The sequence below is a fragment of the Neofelis nebulosa genome, chromosome 2, assembly GCF_028018385.1.
Source record: "Neofelis nebulosa isolate mNeoNeb1 chromosome 2, mNeoNeb1.pri, whole genome shotgun sequence".
Lineage (NCBI taxonomy): Eukaryota > Metazoa > Chordata > Mammalia > Carnivora > Felidae > Neofelis > Neofelis nebulosa.
The window spans coordinates 193,959,977-193,979,854 of NC_080783.1; the positions used below are offsets into that span (position 1 = coordinate 193,959,977).

Sequence of the window (19,878 nt, forward strand, 5' to 3'; positions counted from 1 at the left end):
CTGCTGGCCTGGGGAGGAAATTCAACATTAGCCCTAATTCTCCGAATTCCTGGGACCTCCGGACCAGGGGGTCAGCCACACCCTCTCCCACCAGCCTGGGAGTGGGGTGAACAAAAACCTGGAAGTTGGGGAGGGGCCAGCTTGGATGCCTCTGAGACTTCAGGATGGCTTGATTCCTCTCCTCTCCACCCCTGTCTGCCATTGATCAGGACTCCCTCCCTTGGATTGTTTTAACACTCAGCCCTGGCCTCTCCACCTCCACCCCTGAGCCTGCAGCCATGCTCAGTGTATACACACACACACACACACACACACACACACACACAGCTTCTCAAAGCACAGAATGGTCTCCCCCACCAGTGCTGAGTTAAGCTCCAGCCCCTGACTTGGACTTTTATGGCTCTCCGAGAAACAACCCAACTTGCCTCTCCACGCCCAGCCTCCACTGGCCCCAGAACGTTCCCTGTGGCGCAGTCAAACCCACTCCCTCTGGCCCCTCCTTTGGCTGAGTGATCGCCCTGGCTGTGGAGGTGGCCTCTGTCTCCTGGGGTCGCTCCCTCAGGCACAGACGTGGCTCTGGCTGGGTTGCAACTTGTGGCCAAGTTTACTCCGCCCACTCCTGAGTGTACCACAGACTAATGGGGGCTCCTGTGCAGGGGTGGCCAGGGAAACGCCACCTTTCCTCTGCATACAGCGTCAGTCCCTTAGGGACAGGCGCTGTGGCCTCTGCTCCTAAGATCAGGGAGACCGGTTGGTCCAATCTACTCGCACCACAAGGTCTCGCCGGGCGGTATGCCAGCTCCTGTTTAAACTCTGGCAGTGCCTGGGGGTGGGAGGGTAGGGGGTGGACCTTCCTTCTCCAGCAGTATTGCTGCAGTGGTTTTCACTCAAGTGGCATCTCCTTTCTGCTCTCTCAACTGTCCGTCTCTGGAGATGGCCTAAAATTCTAAGGATGGCAATTAGACACACGTATGCCCGTGCGACCTGCTCCCATGCCCGCAGCAGACGCGAGTAATGGGATCATGAGAGCACTTTCCATCTGAGCCTTCTATCACAGCATCCCTCTTCCAAGGACAGAGTGACGATAGCTAACACCCAAGAAAAGCCCTCCTACTATATACCCGGACAAAGGTTGACCTGCCTCCTCCAGAGGCTCCCGGTCACAGCCACAGGGAGTGGTGGGCAGACAGCCTGTAGAGGCTGGGTCCTCCTCTGTCCTAAGTATTCTCGCCTCCCCAGGACTCCCAGGATCTAGCCAGGCATGCAGTGGGAAGTCAGTAGGTGCTTTCTGGGATGAGGGTTCCAACTGCTCAGGAATCACTGGACAGATGTGTATGGGGCACCCGGGTGTACTGCTAGGGACCCCTCATGGGCTGGGCCCACTTTGAGGCGGTCTGCCTGTCTCTTCTCTTGGCTCTAGGGGGTCTGCGTGGACAGAAATCCTGCCTGGAGAGGGTGCTAAGTCCCCACACAGCCGCCCTGCCTCTTGTATCATCACTTCTGTTTGCTAAGCCGGGTCATAGCTGATCCAGCCAGCTCCAGCCGGTGGCTCTGGGAGGATTAAGGCAGAATTACCCAGGCATAATTACATGTCTGTCTGCTATCTGCTTTGCACAGCTCTCTTAATGGGATGTTTGCATTTGGCCTCTCTGTTTAATTGATTAAGTTTCCCGAGTGCCCCCACAGCTAGGCCAAGGACACAATGGGCATGCCAAAACCTTCCTTGAGGGAGGGGACCTGAAGGGGAGTCGGGGGAGCTGGGCAGAGTGGGACCTTCATGAGGCCCGAGGCAATGATTGGTAAACTTGATCTTCCCTGGCGTCCTCCAGCCTCAGGCCTGATAGCAACTAGGGCACCGTGGAGAGACAGATTATGCCACCTTGGCCAGGATATCCGTCAACTTTAGAAGTAAAACCACAAAGCAAACTGCCTTCAAACCCAGCAGCAACCAGGCCCGCAGTGAGGGCCCTCCGCTCTCTGGTCTGCCAAAGTCCAGCTCCTGCCCAGTCTGCCTTCCTGCATGGGACACATCTCATCACCCATTAACCCAGTTCGAGAATGTTGGGTGAACATCCCCCTTGCTCCAGACCCTGCTCCGGGCTTTGGAGGGTGTCCTGGCCCTGGGAAGTGGCACCAGGGCAGAGACCCAGTGAGTGAGCAGCTGGGTGCCCCGCGTCTTCCCCAGGAGGAAGGAGGCCCACCAGGATCAGAGTGGTTCTGTCCTGGGGTAGGACTGGCCCTGACCCAGGACCCCTGATTTCTTAGTGTATCTGTTCCACCCCAGGCTGAGGTCCCTGGGCTGTTTTTACACTCCCCTTCTCCTCTGCATTTTCCCCTCCAGCCAGCAAGGGGGAGGTGATGGAATTCAAGAGACTCCACACCTTGGGCCCTCCTCCAAGAAGAAGGGAGGCAAGAAGGTTGTCAGGAGTTAGCTCACAGCCTGTCAGCCATGACGACGATGCTCACCAAGAATGGGAAGGAGATGATGGCCTTGTTGGCCGTCTGAGGACTCAGCCCCTTTTCTCCGTCTGTCTGTCCATCCAGGTTGGGGTGTGGAGTCCTGCGGAGGGGCTCAACATCACGGAGGTCGCCAAAGGCCGAGGCCCGAATGTCACCGACTCTCTGACGAACAGGTCCCTCATCGTCACCACCGTGCTGGTAAGAGCCTGCAGCCCTGTGGGAGGGACTGTGTGAGCCAGGGACGGGCTGAAGAGGCCCCTCCGTCGCCCCACCCAGCCCAGACCGGGCACTGCTCAGGGGGCTGCTGCGAGGCTGGAAGATGGGGGAGGTGGAAGCGCTGAGGGTCCCTCAGAAAGCCCTCGGCAGTTGGAGCACAGCAGCTCTGCTTGTGGCCACAGGCCAAAGAGCCCAGGGGGTGGCTTTCAGAGGCCTATTCCCAAAGGCAGAGGGGGCTGGTCCTCGTGCCCGTCTGAGAACTGCTTGGAAGCCGATCTTCGGAGACCTGTGTGTTTGCATTTATCCCCCTGCCCCCACCCACCCCTGAGCCCAAGCACGAACCACGAAGGGGTAGAAGGAAAGAGGTTAGCCTGCCCTCTGCACCAGGACTGAGGGTCCACCTCTTTACCTCAGTTCCCAAGGAAAAGGTCCTTCTCAGTGGTCCCCACAGCTCTGGTGGGTACTGTGGCCACACCCAGAGAACCCAGTGGGTGCCGGGAGCCCACACACATGCCACGGTCCATGGTGTCCCATCCTGAGAGCTCTCCTCTGTGGCCACTCTACATGTCACCCTCCCTCCATTCACCAGGACTGAATAGCACCTCCTTCTTCTGACCCAAGGAGTGGCTCTTGGCATCTCCCAGGCTCTCTGCACCTTAGAGCTCAGGGTGGGCAGAAGGGCATACCCCCGCCACTGGCCTCTTGACTGGCCAGTGCTGTGCCCTCTCCACTGCACTGGCCCCTTCTGGAAGGCCTCCAGAGCATCCACAGACTCAGGGCCCACCCTTTCAGAGACACGGCACTGCTCTTGGGGACCCAAGCTGGGCCACACTGGGGACAGGTAGCCTGATCACAGCCTGGTGGATCCTGACCAAAGACCTTTTGAGGACGATTCAGGGAGCTTCTCCTTATATTAAAGCACATACAATACGATACAATAAATACAATATGAAAAAAGCAAATCCTCTACAAAAAAGAGGGCTCAACCTGGTTTGAAGGGCTTGGATAAAATGAGGCTGCCCCAGGATGGAACCTGGGAGCGGGGCTGGGCACTGGACCTTCCATGATGCCAAGATGGGGTGGCCCCACCTGCTTCCCGTGGGAGGCAGCTGAGCCAGGCCCCGATGAACGGTCCTGTGTCCTCTCTCTAGTGTGATTCACCAGACGTATGCTTGGTGGCCAAATAGTGGACACCCCCAGGCAGGAAGGGACATAGGAGTTCAGCCCCATTCTCCCAGTGAGCAGGAGACACGGGGACACCAGCAGCTTCTAGAGAGCAACTATAGCCTGTGGGTCTCACCTCCAGTCTTCAGGGTCATGACCGTTGACAGGATCCATGTTAAAGATGATGGAGTCCTAACCTTGGTTCTGGACCTACTGCCGACAGAGCCGGATCCAGGATGAGAGGGCTGGGGAGACACCTGCCGTGCAGGTTTGGGGATGAACCCCCCTGTCCCAGGCATCTTCCCCAACACCGTACATCCTGCCTGCCTTTATTGATTAAATTGTTGTTAACTAAAAAAATATAAAAATCGGGGCGCCTGGGTGGCTCAGTGGGTTAAGCGTCCGACTTTGGCTCAGGTCATGATCTCACGGTCCGTGAGTTCGAGCCCTGCGTCGGGCTCTGTGCTGACCACTCAGAGCCTGGAGCCTGTTTCAGATTCTGTGTCTCCCTCTCTTTCTGCCCCTCCCCCGTTCATGCTCTGTCTCTCTCTGTCTCAAAAATAAATAAACGTTAAAAAAGAAATATTTTTTAAATATGAAAATCAGACTGCTGAGACCAGGAAGTCAAAAGATTTGATCAGGAATGAGGGAAAATTATATTAAATATATATATATGTATATATAAAAGATTAAAAAGAAACAAATAAAAAAGAACAACAAAGGTATTAAAGACAGATGAGCAATTGAAGGGATACTGATGGGAAGGAAAATAGAAAAGGAGAGAGTTGAAAGGGAACAAAATACAAAGGTTAAAAGGAAAATAATAATGAGAAAAATGAAAATAAGGAACCAGATGAAAAGGAAAGCCATCAGGAAAGACGAGAAATTAAAATAAATAATTAACGGCTCCAGCTAGACAAGGTAAAAAATGTAAAACCACATGTCAGAAAGCAAAAGGATACGAGTGTGACAAAGCTAAAATTTAAAAGGGGAAAAATAAAATAATAAAAAGGTGGTAAAAGATTAAAAACAGAACTGCATAAAATGTGAGATATAAATAAAACACTTTTCACAAGGCAAGATTAAAAAAGGTAAAACCAGTGTGCTCTAAGAGATTGGGAAGAAGGGTGATTAAGTGAGCCGAGATGATTCAGCCACAAAACAATGCCCTCAAGTGAGCGACCAGCTAGAGGTAATCTACCAGCAGGATACAGGATACACACACCTTGAAAGACCACAGGCGTGAATTTTATTAAAATGGCAGCAGCCTGATTTCAAGGGCATAAGACCCTTCCGCAAAGGTGCACAGGATTTGTCTACACCAGCAGAGACAGGATCCAGCAGACATCCTAGGCCCTTCTCTGTCAGCACTCACAGCTTCTTGCAAAGCCCCCTACCTGATGTGCTCAGTCCCTTGCCGGAAGTTCCACCCACAGGGTCGCACTGGCCTTCAGGCACCCCGGAAGATAGGGAAGGAGAGAAGCCCGTCTCGGCCCCTAGCCTGCACGCAGCTCCATTTGGCCCACCGTTTGTCGTCTCAGGCAGACAGTAGCCCAGCAGCCGTTTGGGTCGTGCAGTGTGACCAGGATGCCGGGGCAAGACTGTGATGGCTAAGAGCTCAAACCTTCCGGTGGCCCCGGGGTGGCTCAGTCGGTGGGCGTTAGACTGCGGCTCAGGTCACGGTCTCACAGCTAGTGAGTTCGAGCCCCACATCGGGCTCTGTACTGACATCTCAGAGCCTGGATTCTGTGTCTCCCTCTCTCTCTGCCCCTCCCCTACTCACGCTCTGTCTGTCTCTCTCTCCTTCAAAAATAAATAAATGTTTAAAAAAAAAAAAAAAAAAAAGACCACAAACTTTCAGGTCTGAGCCCTGGCTTTACTGTTATCCAGCCGTGTGACGCTGGAAAACTGCCTGACCGCTCCATGCCTCAGTTTCCCCACCTGAAAAAGAGAGATGGTGGTAACTGTGTCTACTCCATAGAGTTGAGAGGCGGAGTGATTCATGAAGATAAGTCAATAAATGAATAATTTATATTCTGTAATTTGTTGGTAATTAATACAAATACGTTAATACATATAAATGCATGCCAAATGGTAGCTGCTATTGTTACTAATTACTATTACCGATTCTACATCCGGCTCCCAGAGAGCGCAGGCTTAGTACAGTATGCAGAGTGTTGTAGAGAAAACCTCTGCTTCTGTCCCCAGCTGAGCCCTGAACTTCTCTGAAGACTGACCCCTGACCATGACCACAGAGGTTATCTCCAGCACAGGGTACCCTATAGACTTGGAACTTGCATCCAACAGCACCCCACCACTACCCACTGCTGACACTCAGCTGCCTCTCGCCTCCTTGTTCCCTGGCCGGCCCCTGGAGGCCTTAGGGTTTGTGACCTTGACCTCCGGCGTCCCTCCTAGTTCTAGTCTCCTACCGATATGTCAGACTGCAGCTCCCGACCACCACCTTCTCATCCGCTCTGCCCAAGGTCTGAGCTCCTGGGCCTGACATCATGGTAATTCCCCACCCCTGGCCCCTATTGCCTTGACCTCTGACAAAGCTACCGACCTACCCGAAGGGCATGTCCCGCCAACCATCTTAACCCCATCCTGCAGTATCAGATGCTCACATGGACTGAGGCGGGGGCCGGGGGTGGGGGGGGGACCCGTGATTGCTCTCTGCATCCCCACTGCCCCGAGCTCATGGACGGTCGGTAGGGTCTGCTTCTCCCTGTGGGTCAATGAGAGAAGCCCAGTCTTTCCTGGAGGAAGAGAAATGGCAGAGAGAGCCTGTGGAGTATCCCTGATGGGGACAAGGGATGATGTGGCGCACGGCCTTTGCGCTAGTCTGCAAGGAAGTCTGGGGTGGGGGGGTGCTCTCTTTGGGACAGCTACTCCAGTGGCGGAGGGTGGCCCAGCCCCAGCTGCTCTGGCTGAAAACCCAGCCCCCACCTCCACCCTGCTTGGCTGGTGAAAGCGGGGTCAGCACCGCTGAGAGCACTGATGGGTGGGGTGGGCCAGCCTGCCTGGAAGTGCGTTGTCCAGGCAACGGCACTTTGAGTGACAGGCGGGTACCCAGCATAGTTCAGGAGCATCCAACTACTTTCCCCTTAGAGAACAGGGCTGGACCCCTATTGAGAGGGGTCTCTCTTCTTTCTTTTTCCTGGAATCTGGGTGTGGTAGAGGGGCCACAGCTCCCCATGGGCTGCCCCTAAACCTGCCTCCTCTCCTCCCCTAGCCCGGAACCTGGAGTTAGGTGCAAAGCGCGGCTCAACCTGGACACACAGATGAACAGAGCCCTGACTCCACTCCCCCCACCCACCCCCGGCCCCTCCAAGCTGCAGATGGCCTTTCCCTTGCCTGAGGTCAAAACTGCAGCAGCAAGAGCCTGGAAGCCTGCCCTCACCCGCCCCCTCCCGCCCCCTCCTTGCCTGGCCACGGCTTCTGCTCTGGTTCTGCTCTTGCATGGGCTCCTGAAAAATTCATCCACCCCAACCTCAGCTCACACATGGAGAAGATGCACCTGACTCACTCCTGGGGGCCCTGCCTTTGAAGGTTCAGGGTTCTCTGGGCTGCTGAAGGAAGCAGCGGTGTTGACGTGCCTGTGGGTACGTGTGTGGGTGTGGGACTGGACCAGCTACACCCAGGTGTCTGGATACACACCGATGGCTGTATTTGTGCCTTGTGCACGCTGGGCCCACGTAAGACTCCCAGGCAGACGGGACCCACGGCGCTGGGCCACAGGAGAAGGAGAAAAGCAAAGGGAGGCCAGGGTGTGGGCCGGGAGAACCGTCCCAGGCCAGGGACCCCTCCGGGCCCCACCTGCTGGGCCGGGAGGACTCCTAATGCTCTGTCCTGGTTCTAACAGGCAGAAACCGAGGCCTTGGATCCAGGGCCTTCAGCTTCTGTGTCCAAGCAGGACTAGGCAGACAGGACATCGAGAATGGGGTGTATTAGTGCCCGTGGCATTGTGTACAGGTGTGCATGCTTATACAGGTGTGTGTTAACACTGCCTGTGTCAGAAGGGGGCTTGGGAATGCTGATACCCGGCAGCTCACCCTGGATCCTTCCCCCCACCCCCCGCCCCCCCCCCACCCCAAACGACCCCTTCCCAACTCCACAGGTCCTGCCGCCGGGAAAAACTGACCACAAGGCCCGGCTCTCACGTTGGTATAAGTGATCAGAGAGAAACCAGACTAAGTGAGCCCTGGCAACGAAAAGTCGGAAAAGGTTATTTTTCTGGACCCCTGTTTCCTGTGACTTGTTGAAGAGAAATATTACCCCGCTCCTACGGCTGTTCTCCCAGAGCAATAGAAGAGCGTGAAGTTATGAAATTGAGGGCACCTTCACTGAGCAATCGATTAGCAGCCGAGAGAGCTTGTGAATTGGCTGTCTGGACATTTCCAGTAATAAATTGTGAAATAGTCCATGAATAAGTAGTTGGCGGAGTTCAGAATTACCCCCTAGGAAATGTTGCAGGTCTAGAGACACATTACTAAGGCGAGCACCATTTTAATGCTCTGGGCTTTGGCTGTTAAATATGTATGCCATCCGCAAAGCACTTCCCGAAATTAATGGCATTTTACAGCTGCTCCGAAGGCAGCGTATTTATATGGAGATGTATAGATTCTGGGGCTGTGGTGGCTTCACAAATGAAGTGCTAATTTTAGAGAATAGGCCCAGGGAGGGGCGTGGAGGGAGGGTCAGGAAGTGAGCTATCTCGGGGACCTTTTCCGAAATGGTTTTCGGCTGCCAGCTATGATTTTTAACCTTTGCTGACCTTGGGCATGGTCTCTAGGCTGGAAAGGGCACTGCAGTAATGGACTACCCAGCACACAGAGAGAAGGTAATGATATTAATATAAATAAATAAATAAGTCATATTGGCAGCTTACATTTGCCAGGCACCGTTGTAAGTGCTTTTCGCAGATTGACTCGTTTATCCTCACAACGACCCTGTCTGGTAGGTTCCATTATTATCCCCATTTTACAGAAGGAGGTAAATTGTGCCCAGGATTCAGTGTGTGGTTGGTGATTCCCCTGGGGGAGATAGTACCTTCTTAGTACCTTCTCTCCAGTTCTTCCCTTGAGCTAAGATCAGGGCACCGCCAGGTACAGTGGTGCACGTTGTTCACTGCACAAGAATGTCCAAGCAAAAGGAGAGGTTAGGACTGAAACTCTCACTCACTAGGCCCCCTGCCAGGGTTCGGGCAGCACCTTCCCAGAGACGGATTTGCACAATGGCAATGTGTGCCCAAACCAAAGCCCCCTTCTCTCCAAGTAGCCCCAGAACCTTGCCCGCCCCCACCTGGGCTCTCTTCTCCGACCTTGTGAGTCTGCCTACTTGGTTGTAAGGTGGGATAGGAGGCACAGAGATTCGGAGATTCAGCATGGAGTCTAGCTGAAGGACCCAGTGTTCACCCAGTTAGGCTATGAGGTGGTTTTCTCAGAATCCCTGGAGAGGCAGGAACCCTTTGGGGCTTCCCACGCTCCCCCCATCCTTTCTGTGAGGCATCCCGAAGGACTGTTGAAAATTTAGAGTAAATGAGTGCTGGGGTGGGGTTTTTGAAAGGTAGCAGTGCTGGGGGAACAGGGCCAGAGAATCGGGGCCACCTGTCCCCACGGGAGCCCGGTAAGAGGCTGCTGGTGGGTTCCTGCTTCTGAGACTCTCCGGTGAGGGTGTCCTCTGGGGACTTCATTGCTCCCCCTGCCCCACGGGCCCACAGTGTCAAAGGAATAGCCACTCTGGTTGACAAAATGGTAAGACACCTCCATAATCGGGCGTGTGCCTTCTCGTGGGCATGTGCACATGGGATTGCCAGGACGCGTGCCCTCTGTCAGCTACTGTGTCACCTGTCAGCTAAAGACCTGAGGCATTCTGACATGGGGGTGGGGATGCTGAGGTGGCTTTAGGGAAGATTAAGGCCCAACAAGAGGCCACAGGCATGAAGGACTGGAGCTGGCCTCTATCAGACTGCAGTTCAGTTCCTGCAGTAAGTTTTGAGCAACTTACTGACCTTCCCTGAGCCTCAGTTTTCCTCATCTCTTGAATGGGGATAATGTCACCTGTCTTGCAAGCCTGTGAGGCCTGCCTCAAACAACCCTTGAGAGACTTTAAGGCGGTGTCGGGTGCATAGTAGGAGCTCAGTAAACGTTGAGTTTGCTGAGAGGTGGCTTGTCTCCCGCAGCCTGGTGACAGGGATTTGTCAGTGAAGCTGGGTGGATGGAGCCAGTGGAAACACAGACTTGTGTGTTGACCCGGGTTCCGGACAGTGCTGTGCGCCTGGATTTTGCCACAGCAGAGCCCACGGTTACTCATTTCCTGGACCTCAGACTGGACAAGGTCAATCAATGGCTACTTTCCACTGTCTGTCCTGTCTCTTCTAGTTCTCTGCAGGGCGGCGAGGGGTTTGTTTCTTAAATAAGAATTGTGCCCTATTCTAAGCCCCTTGCGGCTCCCCATCGCCTGGCAGGGAGGGAGCCTGACAAGGGATAGGGGGCCCTGTGCCCTACAAGCTACCCTCCGGGGACCCCGTGCCCACCAGGGAGAGGCACCCTTGTGGCTCAGCGCCTCTGGCACAGTGAGGCGGTTAAGAGCTTACACTCTGGGGCCACACGAGCCTGAGCAGGGCGAGCTCACACCAGTCACTTGTCCTCGTGAGCTCCGTTACTACATCTGTAAAATGGGATCGTGGGTCCCCACCCCCAAAAGGGTGAGGTGAAGGTGGGAGGAGGCAATGCCAGCCGCTGTCTGTCGAGCACTCCCTTGCTGGGCTGCGTGCTAGGCTCTCCACAGCAAATCCTAATGCTGGAGACTGAGATCCTCTGAAGGAGAGAGACGTATCGGGGGGCTTGAGAAGGTATTTGGGGGAGAAGTCGGAGGATACTGGACGGAGAGCCTCGTGCCGCAGGGTGAGCAGACATCAGAATCCCCTGGAGGGGAGCGTCTTAAAATAGATTCCTGGGCTCCACCCCAGAGCTTCTGGCCCGGTGGTCTGGGTGGAGCCGGAGAGTGTGCATCTCTGAGGACTTCCTGGGTAAGGCTGGTGCTGCTGGTTGGGGACCACGCTTTGAGAACCGCTGGCCTTCATGGACGGTGCAGCAGAGAGCCTGGGATTCAGAATCAGATCGTCTTGTGTCCAAATGCCTGTTCCACCACCTACTAGCTCTGTGACCAGCGGACAGTTGGTCCACCTCGAGCCAGGGACTGCTAGAAGGTGGCTATTTGTGAGGCACGGTGTTGGCCTGACTTAACAGGCCATTCTTCTAAGCCCCCTGGCCCCCCCACAAGGCTTCTTAGACGCACAAGCAGAAGTTCCAGCCTGAGCCCTCCCCCCCAGCCCACTCAGCCTTGGTCAGCCCCTCTCCCATCTGTCCCTGCAGGAGGAGCCCTTTGTCATGTTCCGGAAGTCCGACCGGACCCTGTTTGGGAATGACCGCTTCGAGGGCTACTGCATCGACCTGCTGAAGGAGCTGGCCCACATCCTCGGCTTCTCCTATGAGATCCGGCTGGTGGAGGACGGGAAGTACGGGGCACAGGACGATAAGGGCCAGTGGAACGGCATGATCAAGGAGCTCATCGACCATGTAAGTGGGAGGGCACCCCCTGGGAGGCTTGGCCAAGTCCATACACATCAGGGTGGGGCATCTTGGCAGGTGGGGGGGCTCCGGGGAGCAGGGAAGATGGAGACAAAGGTTGTGACCTTGGGGAGGACCCAACTGCCTTGGGCCTGCCTTGCTCACGCTCCCCAGGTCCCAGGCATTGCCCTGCACCAATGTATTGCCTCCCATCTGACCGAGCCTCCCCCACTTTGGTGACTTTGGTGAGCTCGCTCTGGAGGGATGCCTCAGCTCCTCACTGCCTCCTGCTCCCCTGAGAGTGACCAGAGGATGCCCCAGCCATGTAGGCAAGGTGCCCATGCAAGACACTTTCCCACACTCTAGGGCACGGAGTTAGATCCATCAGTGCCTAAACAGCTTTGCTCCCCGTGGGGGAGACAGGTGGTGCAGGGAGCTGAGGGCTGTATGAAGGGACAGGCAAGGCCCAGCTGGGCAGTTCTGTGCCCGAACGGGGAGGTGACCCAAGGAAGCAGACAGGCAGAGCTTTGGGGGACAAAGGAGCAGCTGGTGGGAGGGGCCTGGGGTTCATGGGACCCTGGGAGGAAGACAGAAGCCACAGTATAGGGTCACCACAAGGTAGGGAGGTGGGGGGAAGTCAGGGGCCCCAGGGTCGAGTGCCATTTCTCATCAGCTGTGTGAACAGGGGCAGGTCAGGGGACCTCTGTAAGTGGTTTCCTCATCCGTCAAATGGGAGTGAATCCTCCCTTCCTCGTGGGATTATTGTGACACGGGATGGGAGGTACGAGGCACGGGGTGCGACCCACGGCAAGCCCTCGGTAAAAGGAAGGCTTGTCAGAGGCAGTAAGTCAGGAGCCCGGGCTGCAGTCGGATGGAACAGGTTCAGATCCCCACTCTACCACCTGATAGGTGTGGGATGAGAAAGTTCATCAACCTCGCCGAGTCTCAGTGTCTTCACGTCTAAAATAGGAGTAAGCCACAGCTACCAAAGCTTCTGCATTTGTTGCAGGAATTCAGTGAGGAGCCGTTAGCACAGGCTCAGCTGGCACGTAAGAAACATTGCCTGCCTTCCAGCCGGGGGCCCTCAGCTTTCCAGAGGCATTGCTCATCAAGGACCTGCTAACGTATGCAAGGCCCTAACCTATGCCAGACCCCCTTCTATCCCTTCTCTCAATTCTCCTCGCAACAAGCCCGTGAGGTGGGTACTGTTATCACCACCCCTTTCACAGATGAGGAAGCTGAGGCAGAGAGAGGTGAGGACTCACGGCTAGTAAGTGGGGGAGCTGGGATTTCCAAGCGACAAAATCTTTGGAGGCTCTCTGCTTTCTGAAGCTCTGTCCAACCTCTGCAACGAGCCATCTGTGGCAGGAGCCAGGGCAGAGAGGTAGGCTTCAGACCTTTGCCTGAAAAGTACCAGCCGCTGGGACTCTGGGACTGTTGTCACTCTTCTCCCCGCCTGCCCCTGCTGAAAGGAACGCCCAGCAGGGACTTTGGAGACTTGGAAGGGAGGGAGCTGGAGCTCAGAGTGGGAAGGCTCCCGAAGAGCTTTCCCTTGGCATCATTTCCTAGGCCCCAGGAAATCGAGCTCCTGTGGAAGGCCGGTAGAGAGGCTGTAATGGGTAAAGGGCATGAACTTGGGCTGGGCTTGATTCCCACTCTGCCACTTGCTACTGTGTGCCCTGGACAAGCGTCTTGGCCTCTCTATGTCTCCGTCTCCCTATCTGTAAAATGGGAATGATGGTAACAGAACCAGCCCCATAGGTTGTGGGGAGGGCTACGTTCACCCATGTGCATTATGTCAGTACTTGCTTTGTTTTCGCCTTTATCCTTATGCTTATTCCTTCGAGGCCGGGGGAGGGGGCTTCAGGAAGTACCTCTGTGTCCCTGAACTCCACTTTCTTTTTTTTTTTTTAACTTTTTTTTTTTTTTTTTTTTATTGATTTTTGGGACAGACAGAGACAGAGCATGAACGGGGGAGGGGCAGAGAGAGAGGGAGACACGGAATCGGAAACAGGCTCCAGGCTCCGAGCCATCAGCCCAGAGCCTGACGCGGGGCTCGAACTCACGGACCGCGAGATCGTGACCTGGCTGAAGTCGGACGCTTAACCGACTGCGCCACCCAGGCGCCCCTGAACTCCACTTTCTAACTCAACAGTGAGAATACTAATACCTGCCCTGCGTTCTTCCCAGCGTGTTGAGTGGCTGGGAGGAGAGAGCTGGTAGGGGAGCACTCCTAGATTGTGGAATTCAATATAAACGGAAGGGAGTGGTGTTGTCACCATTATTAGTAATAACTATAATTATTATGGAAATTAGTCAGCAGGCCCCAGAGGCATCTCCATTTATCAGCTCCCCCACTCCTGCTCTGTGAGTGGGGCTCTGGAACGTGGGGCCTCCGGTGGGCTCTGAGCCCGTCATTTGCAGAGGCCGGCGGGGCTGCGGGGGAAGAGGGCGTCACACGGAGAGCGGAGGCCACATGTGGAAGTGAGCTGGGCTGGTGCCAGCCTCCTCAGTCACAGCATCTCCGGCATCCAGAGCTTTGGAGAGCGTTTGCAAGGGGGTGGATCAGAAAAACCCAGCAGCAACCAGACCTCTGTAAGCTGACCCTCAGCTGGGGAAAAGAGGGGGCCTCGTCTGTGGCCTCCGTGCAGCCCAGTATCCATCAAGGCGCGGGCCCTGACGGGACATGCAGGGGACCTTGTTAAACCCGATTCCCTACAATTGATGAGCCTATAAATCCTAGCTTGGTGCCATTTTTAATAACATCATAACCATTTATTAGTGTCGTCAGATAATTAGTCTTCTCGCTAGCTCATAGATAGCGTGGTAAAGGCTTGGCAATATTATTACTTTCTTATTAGGGATCTGAACGTAGACGTAAAAGTGATGAATGCCCGCCTTTGCAAGAATCTGCCCCCCGAGGCCCATTTGGAGGCCCTAGGTGGAACCTCTGACCAGCAAGACTTCAGTCCTTCTCTGACACTCTGCTCACCTCTGTCCCATGCCACACGGCCTTCCAGGGAGCCAGGGTTATGGGGGAAGATGGCATGTGCGGGGTGCGACCCCCTCCTGCTGACACGCTCCCCTCCCCCAGCCCCGCCTCCTCCCCCAGGGCAAGCAACAGACACGATAGGACAGAGCCGTGATTTCTCCATCCATCACCCCAGCTCTCCCAGACTGTCGCTCTCTCCAGTTTCACTGCCCGCTGTCTGTCATTTCCTCTTTCTTGAAGGTCTTCTGCTCCCGTCCATGCCTTAAATTGCTCCCGGGTGTCTTAATGACTTTGGAATCTGAGAGAGGTTGACTTCACATTCCGAGTCTAGCACATACTCAACGTCTCTGGCCTCCGTTTCCACATCTGTAAAATGGGAATAATAAAAAAAAAAAAAAAAGCCTTTTCTCCCCGAGTCTGTAGGAGGATTTAATGAGATACAGCCCAAAGATGCTTAGCAGAGTGCCTGGCGCTCCGTAAATGGGGCAGCAGCTGGGAGCTGTCCTGCTCATCAGCGTTCCTACGGGGACAGCCCTGCTGTCTAAAGTGTGCACAAGGAAGAACATGATGGTGGTGGCAGGGGCCTGCCCCTCAGCTGTGGTCATCCTGGTGGGCCACAGTGATCCGGGATCTGATAGTCTCTGGATCTGATAGTCTCTGGATCATCCAAATAGCCTCAGGAAACTGACTCACACCGATTAGACTCACTCACGCGGAACTGAGGCCCACACGAAGGCATCAGCCCCTTACTTCACTTGGGGCAGTGGCCTTTCCTGCCATCCAGAGCTTCTGTCCCGGCACCCGGTGTCCAGGATCGTGCTGGAGAGTGGAAACAGAGCTCTCAAGAGTGTGGAGAGTCTGAATCCGAGAAGAGAGGCTGCCGCTGGAGAAGGGGGCAAGAGACGAGTCTCGAAGAGTCTCGAGTGCTAAACGGAGGGATTTGATTTTCATGCTGAGAGCTACAGGGCACGGCTGGAAGAGGTAGAGTGACGGGGTCACGTGAGATTGGTACTGGAGGCTGTGACTGCGACCTGGGTGAAGGAAAGCATGGTGATGGAAAAGGAGGGAGGTGGGTGGCACAGGATGGAGATGAGGAGGTAGCATCGAGGAGATTGGCGGATGGTTGGGTGAAGGAGGTGAGGGACAGGGAGGAGTTCTGCACCAGGACGAGGTGTGAATTTCTAGCTGGGAAGGTGGCAGTGTCTTTCCCAAGTGAAGAGCCTCCTGGCAAAATAGAGAACTGCAGGAGGTACACAGATCATTCTGGAGTCGGGGTCCCAGCAGGTGGCTGGCCAGATGGCTGGGCCCTCAGAGGACAGAGCAAGGCGGGAGGCTAAGTTTTGGGGGTCATCAGCACAGCCTCGGGGGGTGAGGGGGAACCTCAGGAGACAGTCAGAGGTGGGACCGCTGGGGAGAGGAGAGATGGGAACCTGGGCAGGACCTAAACAGCACGGAAGTGTAAGGAGAGAGGAAAAGGAGGACTCTATAAGACCCCGGAGCTGGGGCGCCCGGGTGGCTCAGTCGGTTAAGCGTCCGACTTCGGCTCAGGTCATGACCTCACGGTTTGTGGGTTCGAGCCCCGCATCGGGCTCTGTGCTGACAGCTCGGAGCCTGGAGGCTGCTTCGGATTCTGTGTCTCCCTCTCTCTCTGCCCCTCCCCTGCTTGCACTCTGTCTCTCTGTCTCCCAAAAATAAATAAATATTAAAAAAAAAAAAAAAAAAGTTGCCCGAGCTGCCAGAGAGGAAGAAGGAGAACCAGGGGAGCACGGGTGGCAGGGGCCAAAGGCAGAGAGGCTGCTGGAAAAGCATGGACACAGGGGCACAAGTGGCAGGCAGGGAGGTCAAAGGAGAGGAACGAGCAGCATCCGAGAGTTGGCACGACTGAGATCTCCTGAGGGTGCAGGGTCAGCCCTCAGCGTGGGCTTCCTGCACGCTTCTGGCCTGACTTCCTGCAAACTCTTCTCAGACACCCAGAAATCCTGTCCTGGCTGCCTTTCTCAGCCCTGGAATCGGAGGGGATGGATGGGGCAGAGAAGAAGCAGAGCCTGGCCTTGAGGGAACGCGTAAATGCCCTCCAGGCCACAGGGAGCCGTCAGTTCTCTTCTCTCTAAGTCTTTCCATCTCCCTACAGCAGATAAGGAGATTTCCCCGGCTCACGGATGGGGCTGGACCAAGATGGGGGATAGAACCAGATGGAGACAAGGAGCAGTCATAGGTAGCCCCAGCCTGTCGTCTCTGCCCTTGTGAAAGAAATAGCACTGCCCAGACAGCCCCTGTGCCCCCCTGTAGTGCTGAGTGCAGAGCGAAGAGGAGGGCATAGCCGCAAGTGCCCATTTCCCCCGCCCGACCTTTCTTCCAGACAGCGAGTGCCCGATGAACTGCTCTGGGCTGCTGCCCGAGAGCCTGGCATGGGCTGGACACACAGAACAGGGGCCGGCGAATGAGCACGCGGACTTGCACAGCTCCCCCAGAGACATGGCTGTGGCATCATAACCAGTGAGCTTCCCATCCTGTGCAAGCGGACGGTCAGGCGTCAAGCAAGGCTGTGACCCCATCACCCCCTGTGTCCCCTGCCTTCCAGCCAATAACCCGGATTTTAGTTCTGGCTTACGTGCTTTAGTGTCAGAAGGGGCCCCGGGCCCCTGTTCGTGTGGCCAGGAAAGGCTCTGCCACACCGCCTCCTTCAGGCTGGCCAGCGCAAGGCATGCTGGGAGCTCACGTGAGGCAGGTGGAATCCTGGATGGGACAGGACGGTTGAGGGCAGGGGATTTCCTGATAGAGTGCCAAGGTGGACTCCTGTCAGGGCAGCCGGGTTGCCCAGAGCAATGACTGAAGACTTCTGGGGAAGCTCGGGATCTGCCTGAGAACGAGCAGGGAAACAGGTGAGGGACGCAGAAAGGACCCAGACCACACTGAGATTCACCGAAGGACTCTTAGCTGCCAGGACTCAGCCAGCAGAGAGCAACCTGGGAAAGACCTGGAAAAGAGCCTGGCAGGAGGTCAGCGTCCAGACAGCCAGAAGCAAGAGTGGTCAAGGCACAGGTGGCCAGGGTGAGGGGGGACTGGAAGGAAACAAAGGTCAGAGGGAGCGATAGGGACATACTTGACCCCCTGCTGAGGGCCACCTGCTCCTTCCTTCATTCCACAAAACCTTATGGAACACGGTCTCAGCCTGGCTGCTGGAGAGCACAGCCTGAGACGGAGGCTTAGGTGCCACTATTTAGTTCAGGGCTGGGGGGCCAGGGAGAGAGCGAGGGGCAGAAGTGGAGCGGGAGCAGGCCAGGCCATACGGGGGCTCCGCACTGAGCCGGTCAGCGCTCAGTGTGCCCAGTCTCCGAGTCGGCACCCTGGGAAGGCCTTGCCAGGGGTGTCTCAGGGTGAAGGGAGAAGGAGGAACAGGTTTATCCCCAGGCTCCGGACTTCAGGGTCAGGAAGAGAAGGGGGCTTCTCTTAGAGGGGGGAACGCAGGGGTGGTTCATCCCCCACAGTGGGCCACAAAGTGGGGAACACCTACTGAGTCGTCCTAAAAGACAGACGCAGGACAGCCTTTGCTGGGAGGTGGCAATCGGGCCCTTCTCGCAGGCCCGGGAAAGGCACAGACTTCATTTCTCACTGTCAGGCGCCCAGCAGCTCCGGAGGCCTGTGTGTGAAGCATGGGTACGTGACCCCTCAGTCACGTCTACATGGCACCCGTCCCCATCTCTTTGGATATATCTGGGTTTTCCCAGGCTATTAGTGGCCACAGTGCTGATGAAGCCCCGGGCAATGACTAGGGAGGGATGGAAAACTAAAGATGGTCACTAGGACCTACCTGAGGACGGCCATGAGGACAGGTGAGGGCTTTCAATGAATAGGCCAGAAGGAAGGGGCCCATCAAGGGCCGAGGTCCAGGGAGCAGAGTCCTAACTCTGGAAAAAGACAGGCAAGGGAGCAGAGTCCAGGCCGACTGGCATGGGTCATGCGGCTTCAGGGACAAGGGGGATACTGATTAGGGAAACTGAGGCCAGAGCTCAGCCCCTTAGGCTGGGGTAAGGGTCGGTCAGGACCCTTGGGGGGTACTTCATTGCTCCATCTTACCAAAGAACTTTCCCGAGCTTCTTCTTAGTGCCAGGCTTTGTGCTAATGTGGGGGATACATCAGTTCAGTCCCTGCCCTCCTGGAGATTATGTACCTGCAGATGAGTGAGGTGTTAAACGGTGACTCACAAATAAGAATTTAGTTGTGCCAAAGGCACCGGGGAGCCACATGGGAGGCTATGGGAACGCATCACTGGGACCTAGCGGCGTGTGGAGGGAGAGGGGCTCACTGCCGCCAATTCCTCGGGCTTTGCAAGGCAAGGCCTGTCTGGGCTGATGCCACCTTCGGGGCCCTGTGAGGTGGGGGGAGAGGAACCGGTGGTTGGAGACGGAGCTCCAGCAGTGTCCATCCTGGGGCGCCTGTGGCTCTGAAACAGGGAAGACCCGCCCTTCCTTCCTGAAGGAGACAGAGATAGCAGTTCTCCCAGGCCAGGGAGAGGCATAGGCCGCGTTCCCCGTGGGCAGGCGGTGAAGCCGCCACAGGCTCAGGAAGCCTGCATGTGAATTACAGGTGTAGTGGTTGACCCATCCATCGACACTCAAGAATCTACCAGCACCGTTTGCCCTCTATTCCGATTTTGGGTTGTTGAGGCTGTTCGTTGTCAGGCTCCTGTCCAGGGCTGTTCCAGGAGCACTGTTTTCTTCAGCTTGGAATTTGGGAGCCGCCAGCAGATGCTACGGACGTGCTTGCTGGGTGTCTCTCCTCTACATCCACAATCATTCGGCCCCACGACCTCTACCATCCACGGGCTTTGAACCAGGCGCTGTGCTAGGCGTGGGGCGTAGTGTGGTGCGAGGACAGAGGCTCAAGCCCTGCTCCCATGAGCTTATATGGTCCAGGAGGGGAGAAATCACCCAGTCCCTCTAAAACCCAACTGTGCTCAGTGCTAGGAGCAAAAAAAAAAAACCCACCTGATGCCATGAGAGGAGTCACCAGGGAGACCTGAGGTCATGTGAGGATTTTGTGGATGTGATATTGGAGTTGAGGTCTGAAGAAGTAGACTTCAGCAAGACAGAGAGCTTGTGGAGAAAGAAGTTCCAAGTAGAAAAACGCACAGGTGCAAAGGTCCTGGGGTGAGAGAGAGCATGCGTTGGGGGCGGGGAGGGTCTGAAAGAAGCCAGTAGAAAGCGAACGAGGGGACATGAGGTAAGGAAAGGCCGGAGAGGCAGGGAGGACCAGGTCCACGCTTTCCAACTCAGTAGCCACCAGCCACTGGGGTTATTTAAATTTAAACTTAAGTTAATTACAATCCATTTTTAAAATTATTTAATTCAAAATTAATTAAATGCAAGTGTAGATTCTGTTCCTCAGTTACAGAAGCCACGTGGTGTGGCTAGTGGTTACCATATTGGACGATGTAAATATAGAACTTTCCCACTGTTGCAGAAGATTCTC

General features: G+C 55.4%; 1 protein-coding gene across 2 annotated transcripts in view; it reads left to right on the forward strand.

The window, feature by feature from the left end:
- Positions 1–19,878, forward strand: part of GRIK3 (glutamate ionotropic receptor kainate type subunit 3) — a 227,449-nt gene that overhangs the window by 173,662 nt on the left and 33,909 nt on the right. The window contains exons 9-10 of one of the 2 annotated variants that reach the window (XM_058718035.1): positions 2,545–2,658; positions 3,983–4,248. In XM_058718035.1, coding sequence (XP_058574018.1) covers positions 2,545–2,658; positions 3,983–3,997 — 129 coding nt within the window. In that variant the 3' untranslated portion in view covers positions 3,998–4,248. Of the gene's footprint in view, positions 1–2,544; positions 2,659–3,982; positions 4,249–11,219; positions 11,424–19,878 lie in introns of those variants that run through there. The other variant, XM_058718034.1, reaches the window with a different exon arrangement.